Genomic DNA, 19,614 nt, shown 5'->3' with positions numbered 1-19,614 from the left:
GATTACCAACGCATCGTCTGGCGTTTTTCGGAGTCGGACCCCGTACTCGATTACTTGCTTAACACGGTCACTTTCGGGAATACGGCCTCGCCGTTCCTGGCCATTTACTGTCTGCTTCAATTAGCGCGGGAGAATCGCGAACGATACCCCCTAGTTTACACCACCTTGCTCGAATCGTTGTACGTCGACGACGTCGTGGCTAGCGTCCGCTCCGTCGGTCAGGCCGTCGCGCTGCGAGATCAGCTCCTCGAATTGTTCCGAGGCGCCGGTTTCGAACTGCGAAAATGGGCGAGCAGCCACTCCGAAGCGTTGGAGGGGCTCGACCCATCAATCTGTAGCGACGCGATGCTTTCGTTTGAGTCAGCCGATGACCAGGTCCTCAAGGTCCTGGGACTCCGGTGGCATTCTCAGTCGGACACCTTTGGCTTTCAAATCAACCCGCTGAATCGGAACTGCACGAAACGCACCATTTTGTCGGAGGTGGCCCGCGTGTTCGACCCCTTGGGTTTTTTGACCCCGTTGACGTTCACCGCGAAGTGCCTGATCCAGAGGTTATGGACGCTAAAGCTCGAGTGGGATGACGAACCCCCGTTGGAGGTCCGCCGCCAATGGGAGCGTTACCAATCGGAGTTCGACGCGTTGACCGCGCTCCGTATCCCGCGCACGTTCCCAGTGGGCGATAACATTCGATATGAGCTCCACGGTTTTTGTGACGCAAGTGAGCTGGGCTACGGGGCCGTAATCTACCTGCGTGTCGTCGCTCCATCGGAGAGCAAACGCTTGCTTCTTTGTGCCAAGTCAAAGGTGGCTCCCCTCCGCGCGGTCTCTTTACCCCGATTGGAGCTCTGTGCCGCGTTGCTCCTCGCCGATTTAACTGCGTACGTCCGTCAGGTGTTACGGGGTCACACCGTCATTGACACTGAGCGCGCTTGGTCCGATTCCACGGTCGCGCTTTGTTGGATCCGATCCTCTCCGCATCGATGGAAGACATTCGTACGCAACCGCGTCGCTCGTATACAGGAGAGGATTCCGATTGCGGCTTGGGGACACGTGCCCACGGATCAAAATCCGGCGGATCATTGCTCGCGCGGACTGTTTCCCCGCGACCTCGTGGCTAGCTCGATGTGGTGGGAGGGACCCGAGTGGTTGACGGACTTCGAGACTCACGTCGAACCGGTCCTCTCGGAGGAGTCGCTTCCCCGCGAGGAAGAGCGGATCACCTCGCTCGTGTCACTCGATCCGCCCGGTTCATTGCTCGCGTTATTGGATCGCTTCTCGTCGCTAGACAAAATCTGTAGAATAGTCGCATACGTTTCTCGATTCCTAAGTCGTTCCAGGGCCAGGCCGGCACCCGCGACCTTGGCCGTGGACCAACACGAATCGCATTCCGCATTGTTAACGTTAATCAAACTCGTCCAGCTGGATTCGTTTGAGGAGGAGATCGATCGTCTAGGGCACCGGAAAGGGCTGCCAAAACCGTTTCTCAAACTCGCTCCCTTTTTGGACCCAACGGGTCTTCTCAGGGTGGGCGGCAGGCTGATTCACTCGGGATTGGCCTACGAGACCAAGCACCCTATATTGTTGCCCAACAAACACCGGTTAACCGACCTCATAATCGAGCGGGAGCACCGTGCGAATCTGCACCCGGGTAGACGCACGCTCCAATATCTCCTCGCACAACAGTTCTGGATCCTCGGAGTCCATCGCGCAATTCGACGCGTGCTCTCTGCGTGTTATAAGTGCTTCCGAGCGAACCCTCGCCCGAGTCAACCGCTCATGGCGGAGCTACCGGTCGACCGCGTGAGCCAGGTCAAGCCCTTTTCGGTGAGCGGCGTCGACTTTGCGGGACCCTTCACGCTCGTCACTCGCCGAGCGCGAGGGGTCTCCTCGTTTAAGGCATATGTCTGCCTTTTTGTTTGTTTCGCGGTTAAGGCCGTCCACTTGGAGGCGGCGCTCTCGTTGACCACGGAATCCTTCCTCGCTGCGCTGCGCCGCTTCGTAGCCCGTCGCGGACGCTGCTCCTTGTTATATAGTGACTGCGGCACGAACTTTGTGGGCGCTTCTCGGGAGCTCGCAGCACACATGCGCGGCGCGGCGGAGCGGGAGAGGATCCGATGGTCCTTCAACCCTCCCTCTGCGCCCCATTTCGGGGGCCTCTGGGAGTCGGGCGTTAAATCTTTTAAAACTCACTTACGGCGGGTGGTGGGGGAGCAGATTCTGACGTTGGAGGAGTTCGCGACGGTCCTCGCTCAGATAGAATCCGTATTGAACTCGCGGCCGCTTTGTCCCGTGAGCACGGATCCTCTGGACCTAGAGGTCCTGTCTCCCGGTCACTTCCTCACAATGGAGCCCCTGGTGGCCATTCCCTCTCCTGACTTGACTCCTCTCCCCGTGAACCACTTAGGTCGATGGCAATTAATACAGCGAATTCACCAGGACTTCTGGAGACGCTGGCATCATGAGTATCTCTGTACTCTCCAGCAGCGTCCCAAATGGTGGACCTCCGCTAATCCGCTCGCCGTGGGCTCACTCGTACTCATTCGAGAGGAGAACGCGTCGCCTCTCCAATGGAAGCGCGGCCGCGTAGAGTCCCTTCACCCGGGTCGCGATGGCGTTCCGCGGGTCGCCACGGTCCGAGTGACGGGCGGTTCGATCGTGCGTCCCCTGGTGAAGCTGTGCCCCCTGCCGATGGGCACACTTCTCCAGGCGACCAACCCCGATCCGTAAAAAAAAATGCATCTCGCTGCATTTTGGTGGGCGGGATGTTTGGTACTCGCGTGTAAATAGTTACTTGTAAATAGTTGTTAGTTGCGTCATTGTATTGTATTCGCGTTAGATTAGTTGCTTAGCATCTTTGTATATATTTGTCTCGTTTACGGTCGGTAACGAGGCTCACTTCGTATTAGCGACTCGCGCGCGGCGTTGGCGGATCGCGATCCATTCGATAGTCAATGTTCGCGCGACTCACCCGACTCGTGCTGCCCGCACGCGGGCGGCCACCCCAAGCACGAAGAAGAGGGGCTTCTTCCCGGTGTCTTCGCGAGGCGCAAGCACCGGCATAGTTGTATTTCGTACGCGAGAGAAGACAGTAAAATTTGGGGCCGTACTCGACGCCTCACGTCTCGGACCATCGTCGTCTCTCGCTTTTCGAGAAGAATTACATCGTATCGATAGAATCTTGCCACATAGTGATTTTGTGGACGGTATTCCGCGCCCGGGTGCACCCCGCGAAACGGCGCCGTGTGATTCGAATCGTGTGCATTAACGCTTGCTTGCTTGTCTTCCGCCTGCACGCACGATCACGTGATCCGCATGCGTCTTGCACGACCATCCTGCCTGGGCTGACTCTCCGCCACCACGAGAACCAGGAGGAAGGACGGAGGCTGTGCGAGGACATCACGGGCTACGATACGGTGAGTCGCTTCGCACCCCCCCTTTTTTGGCATTTCTAATCGTTTTCGTGAGGGCACGGGCCCTCTGGTCCTTCAACCGAGTTTGACCATTCGCGAATCCGGGGCGGATAAACACCCCCCCGAGCAAAGTGCTTCAAGGAGAAAAAGTAGAGGACATTATAACCCCGAATGTCCGCTGAAAATACTGCAACAACATCGAGCCAACACTCATCGCAAATATCCGATAAAATAATCGCTACTACTAGTTCTGCTGAAATACCTAAAAAGTGATCTGCTGCAGAATCATCCCGAACAGTTTTCAACGTTTTCCTCCTCTACACAGCAAATGTCTCAATTAGAAGTGAACGTAAACTTATTTTTGGTAAAATTTTTACATTCTTGGATATGAATTTAAAATTGAGATTTTTTGTGTATTTTCTCTGAAAGAGTTTTTCTTTATTTCTCTTTTTTTTATTTTTAGCGCTATGGGACTGTAGAGAAAACACTTGAAAACCATGTACAAGGTGCCTCTATATTGAAAGGAAAGCTGCACATAAAGGCTCATTAATGAGTCCGATAGAAGAGCTCTCGTGCGTATTGTCGTGGCTGAGCTTATTTCAGCACAAAACAATAATTATTAAGTAGATATTTTTTAGTAAGTAGTAACTTCTTCATTTGAGCTTTATCATAATAGTGCATGAAATGTAATGGCATTTTATTTTAGCTCCGGATAAAACAAAAATATTACTTGCAAGTGCCATCGTTTCTGAATTCCCCCTACTAAAGAATAATGTGAAAGGATGTAAAGGATATGTAAGTTTAATAGAATGATATTCAGTAATATTTATCACGACTAATATATCACGATACATTATTAATTTTCAATGTAATATTTTTAGGAACATTACTACGATCCCAAAACTAAACAGGGATTCATTGAATATCGACTGTGGACAGTCCGCGCAAAACTCTCCCCTGAAAAAAAATACTCTGCAATAGCAATGAAAAGAAAAACACAATGCTTAAAGGAAGGTTCTAAAAATTTAGATACTGATTCAGTGCTTCTTAACGAAGCCATTTTGGAGGAAAAGGTTTGTCAGTATATGTATACTTTGGAATCTCTAAATTAAATAAAGTTTGTCTAAGTACGCAACATAATTATTCTAATTTAAATTTTTGGTTCTAGATATCGTGGCTGACACATAAGTTGCCATCCGAAAGCAATAAAGAATGTATAAAAAATTGTCTTAACGAAACTTTCTCAAATAGAAGGCAATGGATCGTACACTCTGGCCCTACTATATCAAATATTTTTGAAAAATATCCGCGCCTCCTAAACTACCGTGGTGAAATGGTGAGTTTGAGTTCAGCTCTTTCAATTTTGAGATTACTGTTACTACACAATATGCCTGTGTTTCTTTCTTTTTGTCAGACGATTTACTAGTGCGGATATGATTTCTTTATTTTTCAGATAGAACAAGACTTTATTGGTATTTATTCGGGTTGTGAAAACAATTTTTTGGGCAAATTCCCTTCCTTTTATACTAAAAAAATTCTTGCTTACGCCACACAATATAAACCAGATATCATAAATAAAACTAACAATTTTCCAGTTAATGATGGTGAGTGTTTCAGACTAATAAATTGTTTTTATTTACTGATAAATTTACTTATTGACCGGAGTAGTTCTGACTAAAAAGTGAAATTTTTCACAATATGCCTGGTGTTTCTTTCTTTTTTTCAGACGATTTACGAGCTCTGATTGTTCTGACTCTCCTTTTGCCTCCATCAAACTCTTCACAAAAAAATAATGGGGGAAAAAGCAAAGGAAGTAGCAAGAAAAAAGTGAGTAGGTTCTTTCATTTTACTTTAAGTTGTTAATATTTTTTTTTAAAGGTAATTTTACACATCCTTTTTATTACAATCAATTAGAATCAAAAGCCATGCGATCCAAGCTTAGGTCTTTGACAGCCTTATATTAGTTTCTATATACATATATGTCTATATATATACATATAATTTTTCCAATAACAAACTGCGCGCCGATTATTTGTCGGACTTAAAACACAGTAATTGTTAGAATTAAAAACCCTTCCCCCGGAATTAAATCGACTCGATTTAATTATCTAAAAACTGTAAAAAAATTTATCGCGAAAAATATTACTTCAGCCAGGGCTCGAACCTGGAACCTCCCTCATTCCGTGTAGGGCGTCGTACCAATTCGACCACCGAGGCATGTGGTAACATTTATCGCAATAACCTCTTATTACTCTTCTCTTATAACTCTTTATTACAGTTGCAAAAAAAAGATAATGAGAACATTCCGAATGCTGAGGTACCAAATCCCCATCTCATAAAAATTTTGCCAGTATGTTTTTAAGCTTTTAGATGTCACCACGTATTTATAATAAAAAGAATACATTTTTCAAATTTTATCGCTATACATCTTTGTTCTACAGGAACAAATCTTCCTCATACTGAAAAAACCTTAAAGATTGAGGCGAATGGCAACATACAACCATATATTATGTGCATCCAAGGTCAACAAAGGGCCACTTTCTTCGTTCAGGGTGACGGATGGTTCCTTAATTTTCCGCATCGAGCAACTTCTATCGCAGCATTTAATCTGTTATTCAAACTGTATCAAGTACTCCACGTTTCATATCCACCTTTTTTTTTTTAATTTTTATAATTTCATTGAAAGCTTTGTTTATGAAATTAATGTCCAACCGTCTCAAGTATTGTTTCTTCCTTACATATTAACATTTATAACGCAGAAGTTGGAGAGCCAAGTAACAGAGAAGAGAATAATATTTATTAAAAAATATGCTTTAATATATTATTTATTAAGATATACTTTAAAAGACTTTTTAACATATATTAAAAAAATATAATACATTAAAAAATATTCTTATATAATATATAATATATTAAGATTAAATATATATATATAATATTTTTAACCAGCTTTTTTTTTTTTTTAATTTGCTTTGTAATTTTAATCCACTACCAGTAATCCACTAATTATATCATACTAGATTTTTCGCCCGCGCTTCGCGCGGGCTCATAATCTATTCCCCTCTCCCCAAACTCACTCATTAATTAAAAGCACCAATAGAACCCCATAAAACTCAATTTTCAATTTTATAGTAGCCAACTCCATAAAATTAGTAATTTTTTGGTATTAATTTCATTAAAATCATTAACAAAAAATTAGAAAAATTTTGGCACCGGTTTCAAGAAAAGCGATCCATTAATAAAAAATTATCCATTAATAAAAAATTAAACTTATCTTCCAAAATTTTTAAAAATTTTGGCACCCGAAAAATTTGAAAAATTTATGATACCGGCTTCCAAAAAGATCGGCAACAAAAAATTATACACTTTATAGCACTCCCCGGAAAATTCTACCCCTGTTTCATATATAATTCTTTTAAATTCGGTCAATTATTTCCCGAAAAATTAGAAAAATTAGAAAAATCGGTATCCAGAAAATCGGTAGCAAAAAATTGGCCGCAACATTTTCATCCCCGGAAAATTCTACCCCTATTTCATATACTTTTGGTAAAAATTTGGTCCACTAACGAATGAGTAGTTCGCGTACATACAGACAGACAGACAGACGACGCGACTTATATATATAGATTTATTTATTATTAATGTTATAAATGTTTATATGTAAGTTCGTAATATTTTGTGTTAAATAAATTATATTCATCTTATTCGATCTCAAATTAATAACTTCGACTCTCTCTCTTTCTCTTTCTTTTCGGTAACAAAAAAGTAAAAATAATAATAAAAATTAGCAATTTTTTTAATTCTATTACATTCTTTAGTTTTTTCTACTTCCAACAACGAATGAGATTCGGTCGATTATTTCCCGAAAATTAGAAAATTTAAAAAAATCGGTTGCCAGAAAATTGGTAGCGAAAAACTATACACTTTATGGCACTTCCCAGAAAATTCTACCCCTATTTCATGTACCCTTGGTAAAAATTCGGCCCACCAACAAATAAGATTCGGTCGATTATTACCCGAAAATTAGAAAAATTAAAAAAATCGGTTTCCAAAAAATCGGTAGCGAAAAAAAACCGCGACATTTTCATCCCCGAAAAATTTGCGAAATTTTGAGACCAATTTCGTGAGAATCGGTCCATAAATGTGGAAGTAGTTCGCGTACATACAGACAGACAGACGACGCGACTTATATATATAGATATTTTAGTATTAGCACATATGAAATGCACACAGAAAAAAAATTAGCTACAAATTTTGTTGTAAATATGGATAGCTAGATCGGGGAAGGGATGTTGTGAGCGCACAACGAATTAGAGATTAAGTAATGTACTTGGCAACTCCGAGTTGCTTCCTATCGGAAATATGACTCTAGCGACGAAGACCGCTGACGCGAAGACCTGCACAAGTTTCGGGAATAACCAAATATGGTCATCCCGGACTTCACCTGCCCGTTAGACCTTTGATCGCGGTATCAAAAACGCTGACAACTAATAAGTCAGCAATACCGAGTGGATAAAGCGCCCGCCTTTCCGATGAGCGGCGGGCAGTCGCTAGTTACTATCTTAGCGGACATGTGCGTCCAATTAACGACTCATAAATCGCTTACTGAAACGCGAGTGTCGTAACTAAAATAAAGGGGAAATGTATCAAAGAGTAAATGGGAAATATATTTGGCTGTTAATGTTATATATCGTGACGAGTGTTTCTTCTCCGACCCGAGATTCCCGAATCCTGTGCCGACCCTGGGAACAACTCCCGGTACCGGCACAACATAGCCAAAACTTATAAGATGACTAAAATACATCCAATATTAGACATCTTTTAGCCATCTTTTAAAATTGTATTGTGGACATATTATCGTTCTTTATATTTTATATAAATTTAGTTTATAAATGAAAAGTTCATGTTAATAAAATTTAACCCTAGAGAGCATTCCTTAATTTTCTCATACGTGAAAGACCAAACGGGCAATAAATTACCCCAAACTTGTACCGCGTGTATAATATGTTTCTATTTGCTGTTAGACAGCTTTTTAATAGATAATTTTGTTTGTTTTTTAATAGAGAAGACGATAGTAGTCATCAATTTGCAGTAGTAAAAAGAAAACAATTGAAAAATTTTGAAAAACAAAAAAAAACCAAAAATTGGGCTGAAATGATTGTTTTTATAAAAAATGCTGTAGTTTTTCATAAAATTCACCAATTTTAAAATTTCCAACAAATTTTGAAAGACGAATAGACAACCATTAAGAGCTTGTAAGCGATTTTTTCGTTTCTTAAAAAAAAAAACATATTTCTTTGAACATCTGAAGTAGAGGAAATGATGAAAAACTGTCGGATGGGAAAAATCGCAAAAAATGGATCGGAAGAAATAGAAAGTAAAACAGATTCTGTCGATTATTATTTATTTGAAAAGTAGTCAAAAGTTATAAAAGTATATGGAAACAGTAAAATTAACTCCACAAAAACTTTACAAAGTTTTAATCAGTTGCTGTGCAAAAACAGTAAAAATAAAATAATTGACCAAATATTAAACAATTATATATGAAACAGGGGTAGAATTTTCCGGGGAGTGCTATAAAGTGTATAATTTTTCGTTACCGATTTTCACAAAAAATCGGAAATATATATACTTTACTGTGATAAATGTCGAACGTAAACGGCCAAAGGGGGTAATACGTTACCCCAAACGATTTTCTTTTTTGGTTTTCAGCTGCTGCACGGATCTAACGCACTCGCTGAATGACGGAGGTCGACTGCCGGATGACTAAACTGAATTATGGTTAGGGTCTCGGTATGAAAACTAACCTTCCTAAGTCAGGGGCGTAATTTGAATTTCGCGTGGGGTACCGTATTACCCCAGAAGTGCTCTCTAGGGTTAAAGTTATAATTTTAAAAAATATTTTATTGCAATAAAAGAACATTTTATTTCAATGAATATTCCACTGAGGGTTAGAATTGGGTCAGTGTCGAGTCAAAGTCAGGTTAGAGTCAGTTTGGTTTATCAGAGTTAAACCAGGGTTGCGGCAAAGTTGAACGTAACCAACTGTGCAAAATATCAGCTGTATACAACAGTAGCCTGATTAAGATTATGCGACTAAGAACATCATAAAATATCGTGGATCTGAGAACGATAATGTTAATTTTACAGTACCAAATAACATGCAAAAATTTATATGTAAAAATTATTATTATGGTTGAAGTAATAAGTCTAGGGCTGTGTAAAAACAAAGCTTGAGATAACTAAAGATATTGAACGTGAGGTGGCGTGGCGGTAGCGATCTGAGAACGACGACTTCAGAGTAGCGTTAGCCAGGGACACGAGAGCATGTAACAAGAGACTCACACTAAAGTATTATATGTATATTCAATAGATTGTTGTTCCTTAAGAAGTCCATAACATGGCGCTGCAGCAAGCAAAAGAACTTTGAGGAAGCGGTACGAAAAAGTATAAAATAAAAGTCTTTGTCTTTAATAAAAGGACAGTATCAATGTGTGTAAGAACGACAAGATGGCGACGCAAAACGAAGGTTCGAGAATGTTGGGATTTAAAATCCCAGAAAATCTAAGCAATATGACGGCTGAAGACTTCAAACGGTGAAAGCAGAGATTTCTCATCTACAGAACGGCATCAGAAGCAGATCGCATGACTGGCGAAAAGTAATGTACAAGTAGCATTACTTTTGCATAGCATTGGTGATACCTGTATCGATGTGTATAACACATTCACACTGACGGAAAAAGAAAAGACAAATTTTAATGTCGTAATCCAGAGATTTGAAGATTATTTCGTCCTACAGAAAAACGAGAGTGTGAATGCACATGTATTTTTCACACGAAATCAGCACAAAGGCGAGACTTTTGACGCATATATTACCGATTTGAAGAAATTGAGTGCAGTTGCAACTTTGGAGACTTAAAAGAGAGATGTGTAATTTTTCAAGAGGGTAAGCCAGTGGCTTATGGATCAAAAGCGTTGACACTTACAGAAAAGATGTATAGTCAAATTGAAAAAGAATGTCTTGCCATAGTATTTGGATGTATAAAATTTAATCAATATTTGTTTGGGCAACAATTTACGGTAGAAACTGATCACAAGCCGCTGATTTTTATCTTTAAAGAACCGATGAATAAATGTCCTCCGCGGTTGCAAAGAATGAGTTAGCTTGCATAATTTTGCTTTTGAGTTAAAATATATTTCTGGCAAAGAAATTTTAGTAGCAGATCATTTAAGTAGTTCTCATTTAAAAGATTCCAGTAATTTAAAAGAGAAAAAGATAGAGGCATTTGTTGCAATAATTGAACAAAGTTTGAATGTATCAGATACTAGATTAGATGACATAAAAGAAAAAACGAGCAATGATGATGAATTGCAAAGTGTGTTAAAATATATTCGTGCATGAAGGTTGGCCTGAAAATAAGTATGAGGCATGTGTGAAAGCGCTAAACCGTATTATTCATATAAAGAGGAATTGAGTGAGAGCAAAGAAATAATATATAAAAACTCATATATAGTAGTACCTCGTGTATGCACTGTATGCAGACCACTAATGTTAAAAAATATACATTATGCGCTGTTCGGGCGCGCAATAAACGCGCCGAACGAATTGCCAAATCCGTTCCGCGAGAACGCGAGATATCACGAACGGCTCCGCTCAGCCTTTTAACTATGAGACGACCGGGGGTTCAGCTAAACGCGGACTCGATCGCCGGTCAGGAAGTTGAGTGGAAGGCCCAAAGACAGCAATTGACTTATAATATATACAAAACTTTATTCGGTATAAAAACAAAACTGACGAAACGCGAGATGTACAGACAAAGTAGTGCGAATGCACTCGGCGCGCTGTGTTTTATAGTTTTGAAGCGCGGTTTTACATAAAGTGCGGTTTTACCAAAACGCGGTTGATTACAAGCTTTGGTTGACGCGATAGTTTATGGCGGTGCACATGCACTCGGTACAGGACGCGGAACGCGGCTTTCTCCGACTCTATACTCCTCGGCGCGGTCCGTTGTATTGCATTTGCACGCGGGCGAAAACGCAATCGGTACAGTAGAGAATTGCGGATGCCCGGGGCGATGGCTACGAGAACCCTCGTTACGAGGCTGAGCACGCTCGACCTCGCTGGACCATGGCCGTCGGGAGTAAGTTGGATGGAGTTCGGGGACACCTGAAAACTCTCAGTCGAGGCTCATACGCTGGACCTCGTTTTGCGTGTCGTCCTAAGATATGGAAGGTAGACTTCGCCGGGAACAGCGGATATCTATCGAGTAGACGAAGTGCCGGCTCCTGTCGGAACGCCGGCTTAAATACCCGGCGCGGCGGGTTCGTTGGAAGGGAGGCCGGCTGTCGGGCGAGCTGCGTGGGGACATGCTGATGCGCGCTCGCCTTCGGCGCGGATCGGCTCTTTTCGGCGTTTACGAACCTACAGATCGCAGGGGAAACGTATCTCGCGGTCCATGTAACTGACGGACATAATTTTTACAATCAGGAGTTGGGGGAATCCCCAACATGCGCATTTTGGAAAAGAAAAGTGTAAAGCGTTAGCTAGGAAACTGTTGTATTGGCCCGGTATGTCAACACATAGAAGATGTAATTGATAATTGTGATACTTGTAGATTGTGTCAAAGGTCAAACTTTAAAGAATTAATGTTAAGGAAGGCGTTACCAAGAAAGCCATGGGAAATACTGGCGACTAATATATTTTTTTTGCTAAGGAAACGATACGTTATTATAGTAGATACTTACAGTAAATATTATAAAAATAGATAAGCAAAATAATATAACAGCGGAAACGACGATAGATTTACTGAAGAAAATATTTGCGAGACATGGTGTTACGTCCTGCGGATTTCACGATATCCCTTTTTCGCGGGAATTCTTATGCACCTAAGATAGCCCTAAAATTAGGATAAACAAGCCGAGTACGGTTATCGATCGGGGTGAGGTTAGATCTCCTCGCATTCATTTTTTTTATGATCAAACTACCCATTTGCTTGGGCAACTAAAAGCAACCTCTTAGATGACAAATTACTAACAGACGGGGGATATGGTGACCAGATTCTCGTCAACCTCGTCTGGCCCATAACTATAAACACGGCGACACGACGCGCAGAAAGGAGCCTTAACTCCAGACGGGAGATGATGGAGATCTGTATTATATCGCGCGACTCACTCAAAACTGGCCGTGCTATGTTCCGACAAATAGAAACAAAACCTAATACGTGCTTTTAGAAATCTTAAGAGCACGTGGCGGAAGTTTCTGTTTGCAATAAAACTGCACTTAAAATTGAAAAGTATGGATTGTCTGTCAACATAAAAACAGGGTCGCGAGATAAGTGAGGAACCTCAATAAAAGAGAAATCGGCGATAGCCGAAAAACAAATGCGTCACTGGAAGAATCGATGGGTTACACCCCCAATAAGACAGTGGGGCCTTAAGAGGGGACTCACCAATGGAAAACCGGAAAAATCGATAACCGTCTCTAGCTTTCTAGGATAGGCGAAACTTAAAATCTAGTTCTTGGGTGAGAAACATCTCGCCCAATAAGAATTCCCCTAAATAATAATTAGAAACATCCCGCCAACCAAAAATTCTTTAAATAAAAACCAGATACACCCCACATGAAATCCACCTTTTCCATTTTCTACATTTTTCTATATAAATCGCGACATCACGGAACTCTCTTTCTGAGTTCAGCTCCTGTTCAGGCGGTTCACTTCTTCACCCCGGTGGATCTCTTCAGTTTACTTCACCTCTCTGCCGTTTGCAAACCTTATCACATTCGGATCCGATCTCAAGTTTTAAGTTAAATTCTGTGCGCGAACTTAAACTCATTGAGTATCAACGAGAGCCTATCCACAACCAAGAAGATCCAGCCATTCTAATCCAATCTGACCAGCGCCAAGTAGTAAGTCTCTTGATCCTTTTTCTCTTTCGCGTTATCGTCCCCCTTCTCAAGTGGTCTATTGATTGTTGGATCCTTGGGAGTTTATTATAACCAATCTTACTATATCATGGGTTTGGGTCGTCCAGTGTAAGCATAGTTTCGCGGCGGTCGTTGACGTTGTCGCGGGCCTGGCTGATGTATCGGTTTTTGGCTCCCGGCGTCTTCGTCGCTGTCGCGGACCCAGCCGGTTCACTGACACCTTGAGCCCGTGGTAGATTACTATCGTGGGTTTGGGTCGTCCGGTGTAGGCATTGGTCCCGCAGCGGTCGTTGGCGTTGTCGCGGGTCTGGCTAACGTGTCGGGTTTTGGCTCCCGGCGTCTTCGTCGCTGTCGCGGACTCAGCCGGTTCACTGGCACCTTGAGCTCGTAACGATCTCTTTGTATGCTCTCGAGCTGTTACGACGAAGATCGACCATTAAATAAATAAAATAATTTTAGTGGACTCGGAAGTTCTACCCCCCGAAACCCAGAATCTTCGCTCGATCAAGCGGAAGAGGAATCGTCGGAACAAGCGGGCGCGATGGGAGCTTGATTTCCCTCAAGGATCGGACAACGCGGGTTTTTTGCGACTCCCCACTCCCCCCCTCCACCAATTCCTACGGAGGAACCCTGCTCATCACAGGGAAATCGCCCCGTTGTCGAACCTCCCCGTCCTGTCATCCTACCCTCTCGCCCTGCTCCCGTATCTTCCAGCCCTGTCTGTCGGGTGGCCCCCTTTCGCGTGGTCCCCGTCAACCGCAACCCCGCCGCCCTCCTAGAACCTCCCGATTCTCCCTCCTCTTCCCGAAATCAGTCCCCGACCTCCTCGACCGCCTCAACTCTCGATCTCGAGGAACTATCCGAACCCGAAATAGTTACCCTCGATTAATCTAGCTTAGAACACACACACGCACACACGTTACACATCCATCCGACATTCACACTTATGAATGTATTCAATGTTATTCGCCCTAATTCTCATTTATTGTTCAACTAGCTTATATTATTGTAATAAATGTTTACCTCATGTTAAATATTAATTATTTCAACCTGCATTCATTCATAACTTAAACCTTACCCACTACTTATTCCTCTCTCGAAATTGCACGAGGTCCGATCCTGAGTTAAAGGGATTAAATTCTCTGACTCGAAAAGGGACCGACGATCGCACCGCTCACAAAAGGCGTCCTAGCGTCTTTACGGACGCTCACCCTTCCTGAGTCATAAAAGTGCGCTCGGCTCGTGCCACGCGTCTCAGAGCGCGTATCTGCGAGCGACATTTGTATCAAATTGCGTCTTTCTTTACCCCGACCCCTCTGGTTAGCCTTTCCTTCTTAATCCCGAGGTTGGACGTAACACATGAAAAACGACGAATTTTATACTCAGACTCTGGTACACAATATTCAAGTTCTAAGTTTAAGCAATTTGCAAGCAATTGGGGTTTTAAGCATATAGTGACAACACCAATTCATCATCAATCAAACGGATTGGCTGAGAGGCATATTCAGACAGTAAAAAAAATATTAAAGAAAATTTTGCAAAAAAGGAAAAGATGTAGAGTTAGGATTGCTCCAGCTTAGAAACATGCCAATTGATACTAGTGGTGTTACACCAGCGGAGCTCTTGTATGGTCGAAGAGTAAGGAATATAATACCGGATAGGAATAAAGCAGGGGTCAAAAGAAAAGCGTTTGTTAAGGACTTAGAGAGAAGACAAGTGATGCAAAAAAGATATTCTGATAGAGGCTCAAAAGAACTAAAAAAAAACAAATTAAAATCGGTGATACAGTAAAAATACATAGTGAAAACAACTGACTTCCTCATCAAGGAGGAAAAGTAGTTGGTTTATCCGATAATCCTTGATCATACAAGATAAAGACAGAACAAAGAAATGTAATTGAAAGAAACAGAAGAGCGCTTACAGTTGGAAAAAGATTTCTTGAAGAAACTGATATCATAGATTCTTCTACAGAAAATCAACTTAAGAGTAGTAACCGTAATACTATTGAAACTGAAAAGCTTTAACAATCTGTTGTGGAAACTACGACACAATAAAAACCAATTGTAAGAACTAGGGCTGGTAGAATTGTTAACAAACTGTCTTATTTAAAAGATTATGTATATGCATGGTGAACAGAGAACTCAACCATTTATTTTGAACACAGAGATCGCTCACAGTTTATAAGTTAATTATAGGTGAGCTGTAGTTTTATTTTTTTTTAAAGAAGAGAAATGTTATGTTTATTTTTTTATTTTATAAAGAAAGGAGATGTTATGATTGAAGTTATAAGTTTATGGCTGTGTAAACGAGACTTGAGATAACTAAAGATAGTGGACGTAAGGTGGCGTGGCGATAGCGATCTGAGAGCGACGACTTCAGAGTAGCGTTAGCCAGGGACACGAGAGCATGTAACAAGAGACTCACAATAAAGTATTGTTGCGCCCCTCCGTTGCGTGCTGAACTTCGCTCAAGAGTAGCTTCAAGCCGAAGCGCGTCCCTTGACAACGGGACATATGGATTTATTGATTTATTATCGCTTGTCAGATTTATCTGGAGATTCAAACCGTTCGGATCTGTTCTCCAAACCTTCTTTGTATTTCCTGAATAAACCTGAGTTTCTCCTTTTTAAAAGAGTGCTTATTTCTTGCGCAAATCCGGGAGTGCGCGCCGCGAACGCGAGTGCTTAAGAAATAGCTGAGCGCAGCGCAACAGTATTATATGTATATCCAAGCAATAGACTGTTGTTCCTTAAGAAGTCCATAACAATTATTTTTTATTTCAAGATCGGCGACGAAAATTAGCACAAAGGTTATCCCGTTGGCAACACTACAATAACTTTAACTCGACTCTTGTCGTTTCCACCCATCAACATATAGTATGGACTGCGCTCAAGTATAGAAAAATATGACTGGTGACTCACACCAGTGAAAGAAAAAAGATAGCAACTGGTAGAGGTCAAGCTGTCTTTCTATTAAATAGTATATAGACAAAGAGGAAACGAGGTAGAGGTCAACTCTACCGGACACTTTTTGAAAATGTTTATGTAAAGATCGCGTAGTCTATAGTGTCTATACTATGTCGATATTTCCACCGAACCTCATTTGGACCTTACCTTAAAATTTTGTTGGATAGAGTTCAGATTCGAGTTTGGTGTTTCCACCGTAAAAGCGCTCACCAATTCGACTCTGTCTGACCCACAGACATAGGAAGATAGACCGAGCGTAAAGTGTACTGTGGGCAAGGGGGCGTACGATCATGCGAAATGGGAGTTGTGTAAGTTCGCAAACTTCGGTTAGATTTGGAAACGTTCGAACGCTCGACAACATACGTGCGTCGTGTATGTATACATGAATATGCCTTCGCTTTTTGTTTAAGTTATATATGAAATTTATATGATTATATTTTACCAATTATTTGTTTAGATTCCCAGAAAACAATGACAGGCGACAAAAGTGACCGGAAGCGTTACACATCAATAATTATAATCCACCGAAAAGCGATGGTGGGTAATTATTTACAAAAAGACCCCACTCGCCAATGACCTTGACCTTGAAATACGTTGTCAAGGTCATGACCCTGAGTAACCTTGATCTTGAAAAAAGTGGCGGTCACGATCCGTTCAAAAGTTACAAAACATTAAAGTTTTTGTTTTGTAAAAATTATTCAATAATAGCACACGCGTGCACACACACACAACACACATACACACACACACACCAAAAAGGGGGGGGGTTGCAGGGTGCCTTTGACGTAGACTTTACACTCGTGAAAAGTTGTAAATTTATGTGACACCTCGTTTCGCGTGTAAAGTGTATGCTTGGAGGCAGTCCACTACTATTAAACTAGACACATAGTGTGCCTTCAAAGTACATGCGTGGGCTAGTTCTTGTTGTGCTCTGCTGCACATGGTGGTGACCCCACACCATCATGTGTAGCAGAGCGCAACAAAAAAACCCACGCATGTACTTTGAAGACACACTATTTATGTGTCTAGTTTAATAATAGTAGAGCCCCCCGTAAAGGGGTGGAACCTACTGCCTCCACGCATAAACTTTCCACGCGAAACGAGGTGCCATATGGGTTTACAACTTTCCACGCGTGGAAAGCCCACGTATGTACTTTGAAAGCATACTATGTGTCTAGTTTAATTCCTTTCAATACTCAAAATAACTGCCTTATTTTTCAAACTTTTTTTGTTAATAACTTTTTAATAAAAAACGACCGCTGGCTAAAACCTTTTGAAGGTCACTCAGGAGGGTGATTTTGACAACATATGTCATTACTCCTCCCCCCACTCGCTCCAGGGGGTGGGTGAGCAGTCGGAGACAGCTGCTTGCCCGCTGCGAAAGCAACCCTCAAAGGGGGGAGGGTGACGGGTGAGGATAGTGTCCCCTCACCCGTCACGAGTTAGTTCAAGCCCGGCAGGGCTAGGCGTGGGGAGGCTCACGGAAGGTATACTTGTGATTCCCGGGGCCTCCCCAAAAAGCGCCGTGAGGGACATTCGAGGGGGTTTTTAGTGGATTAAAGTTCCATAACCGCCCTCCCCACCCCGGGGGAGGGGGTATTCGTGTGAATTTCTCCCGTTATAAAAAAATAAAAAAAAATAAAAAAAAGGTCAAAGTCATTGGCGAGTGGGGTCTTTTTGTAAATAATTACGTCATCATATACATCTGCTGCTAATCTTAAAAAAAATTTTTTTTTTCTGTACAAAAATAAATTACACATTAAAAAAACCATCTTTTTTCTTTATTTTTATTCAAAATTTATTACAAATAAAATATTATAACAATGTTTCTCAAATGACTATAAAATTGTTAATTATAATGTAGATAGATGTTTTGTGAATTTTTTCAAATTTTTTGTAATACTTTGAGTAAGGAAAATAGTGTTGTATGTAACAGACCTACGTGGGCACTGAGATAACGCTATTTTCCCTACTTAAAGTATTACAAAGAATCAGAAAAAATTCACAAACCATATGTATATTATATATATGCGCACACACATATTATTTCTATTATTATATTTCTATTTAATATTATTTTTAATTCCGATTTCTAATATTTAATATAATAAGAATAAATATTAAAAATATTAGGAATCGGATTTAGAAATAATATAAACGTAACGCACAATGGAAAAGAATAAAATATAAGATATAAATATATAGGAATAGTCCTAAATTTACATTAATCTAATATTTACTATTTATTACGCACACACGAATATTCCTATATTTGCATATTCTAATACTTAATACTTATTCTTTTTTCTAATATGTGCTCTATTGTGCGCGTTATGTCTATGACTACGGCTTTGGTCCAAACGCCGAACATATCCGAACCGTACCTACGGAAATAGCCGAATCCACACCTAACCCGCCCTTACCGCGCTTATCCGTACCCCCGCAAGCTTACGTTCGGTGTATATCTTCCTATGTCTGTGGTCTAACCCGACTCTGACCCGATTCTAACTCTTGATGGAAACATACTCAATATAGTTACTTTTATATAGATTGCATCCCCTGGCGAAAATGAGATGTTTCGTAAACGTTTCTTTAGCGTTTACGTGAGCGTTTGCGGGAGTTCGTTAAAAGTTTGAAAACGGTCAGTAAAGATTTCATAGAGCGAAAATTCGCACACTGCAGCGTTTGAAAGGCGTTTGTACATAGCGTTTTTGAGAGTTTGCACAGCATTTACATGACGTATGACGTTTACTCTGAGAGTTCTTTAAAACATTTTAGATCCTCTGTTAAGCATATAATAGGCGTTTACGGCTACGGTCCACTTGACGCTACAAATGCTTGGAAGCACTCCTCTTCTTTTTTTAATGAAAAAAAAGGAGAAGAAAAACGTTTCAAACCATTTGTGGCGTCAAGTGGGCCGCAGAGCCTACTTTTATTATTGGAAACTGCATGCAGTCTCTATTGAGCGTTTAACAAGCGTTTGCTCTTCTCGTTTAAAAGAACAATTTTTATTAATGATAATAGAGGTTTCGAAACTGAATCTACTTTTCGCCCCACAGGGGGTCTGCTGATATACGCGGCTGGTTGTATTTTAAATGCGAGAAAGATCCCAAACAGCAAAATATATTTAAGATATAGCCAGATATCTTTATGCCTACAATTTTAAGTCAAATCTGAGATATCTTATCTTTAGATATTTATAGAATATCTGCAGGATATCACACACACACATTACTCGATATGTATCTCATTATATCTTTAAAAAAGACATCTCTGCAACATTTTCATTCAAATATATGGCCGACTCATAGTTA

General features: G+C 41.4%; 2 protein-coding genes across 5 annotated transcripts in view; one reads left to right on the top strand and one right to left on the bottom strand.

The window, feature by feature from the left end:
- Nucleotides 1-19,614, bottom strand: part of Trp (transient receptor potential) — a 207,921-nt gene that overhangs the window by 62,263 nt on the left and 126,044 nt on the right. The gene's annotated exons all lie outside the window — the stretch shown is intronic.
- LOC143905637 (uncharacterized) lies at nucleotides 979-6,255 on the top strand. Of its 4 annotated transcripts, XM_077421172.1 has the most exons (9): nucleotides 979-3,774; nucleotides 3,874-4,047; nucleotides 4,117-4,205; nucleotides 4,292-4,483; nucleotides 4,579-4,746; nucleotides 4,864-5,014; nucleotides 5,137-5,237; nucleotides 5,689-5,760; nucleotides 5,852-6,255. In XM_077421172.1, the coding sequence occupies exons 4-9, from the start codon at nucleotides 4,394-4,396 to the stop codon at nucleotides 5,882-5,884; spliced, it is 615 nt and encodes a 204-aa protein (XP_077277298.1). In that variant the 5' UTR covers nucleotides 979-3,774; nucleotides 3,874-4,047; nucleotides 4,117-4,205; nucleotides 4,292-4,393; the 3' UTR covers nucleotides 5,885-6,255. The 4 variants fall into 4 exon arrangements, 2 of the variants coding, with proteins under 2 accessions (XP_077277298.1, XP_077277299.1); XM_077421173.1 differs by lacking the exon at nucleotides 5,689-5,760; XR_013259266.1 differs by lacking the exons at nucleotides 4,579-4,746; nucleotides 4,864-5,014; nucleotides 5,137-5,237; nucleotides 5,689-5,760; nucleotides 5,852-6,255 and having other exon boundaries at nucleotides 4,292-4,357.

The sequence above is a fragment of the Temnothorax americanus genome, unplaced genomic scaffold (genome assembly GCF_048541705.1).
Source record: "Temnothorax americanus isolate GAGA-0224 unplaced genomic scaffold, ASM4854170v1 Scaffold65, whole genome shotgun sequence".
NCBI lineage: Eukaryota > Metazoa > Arthropoda > Insecta > Hymenoptera > Formicidae > Temnothorax > Temnothorax americanus.
Note: the sequence above shows the minus strand (reverse complement) of the source record. Positions and strands in the feature narration are given on the sequence as shown.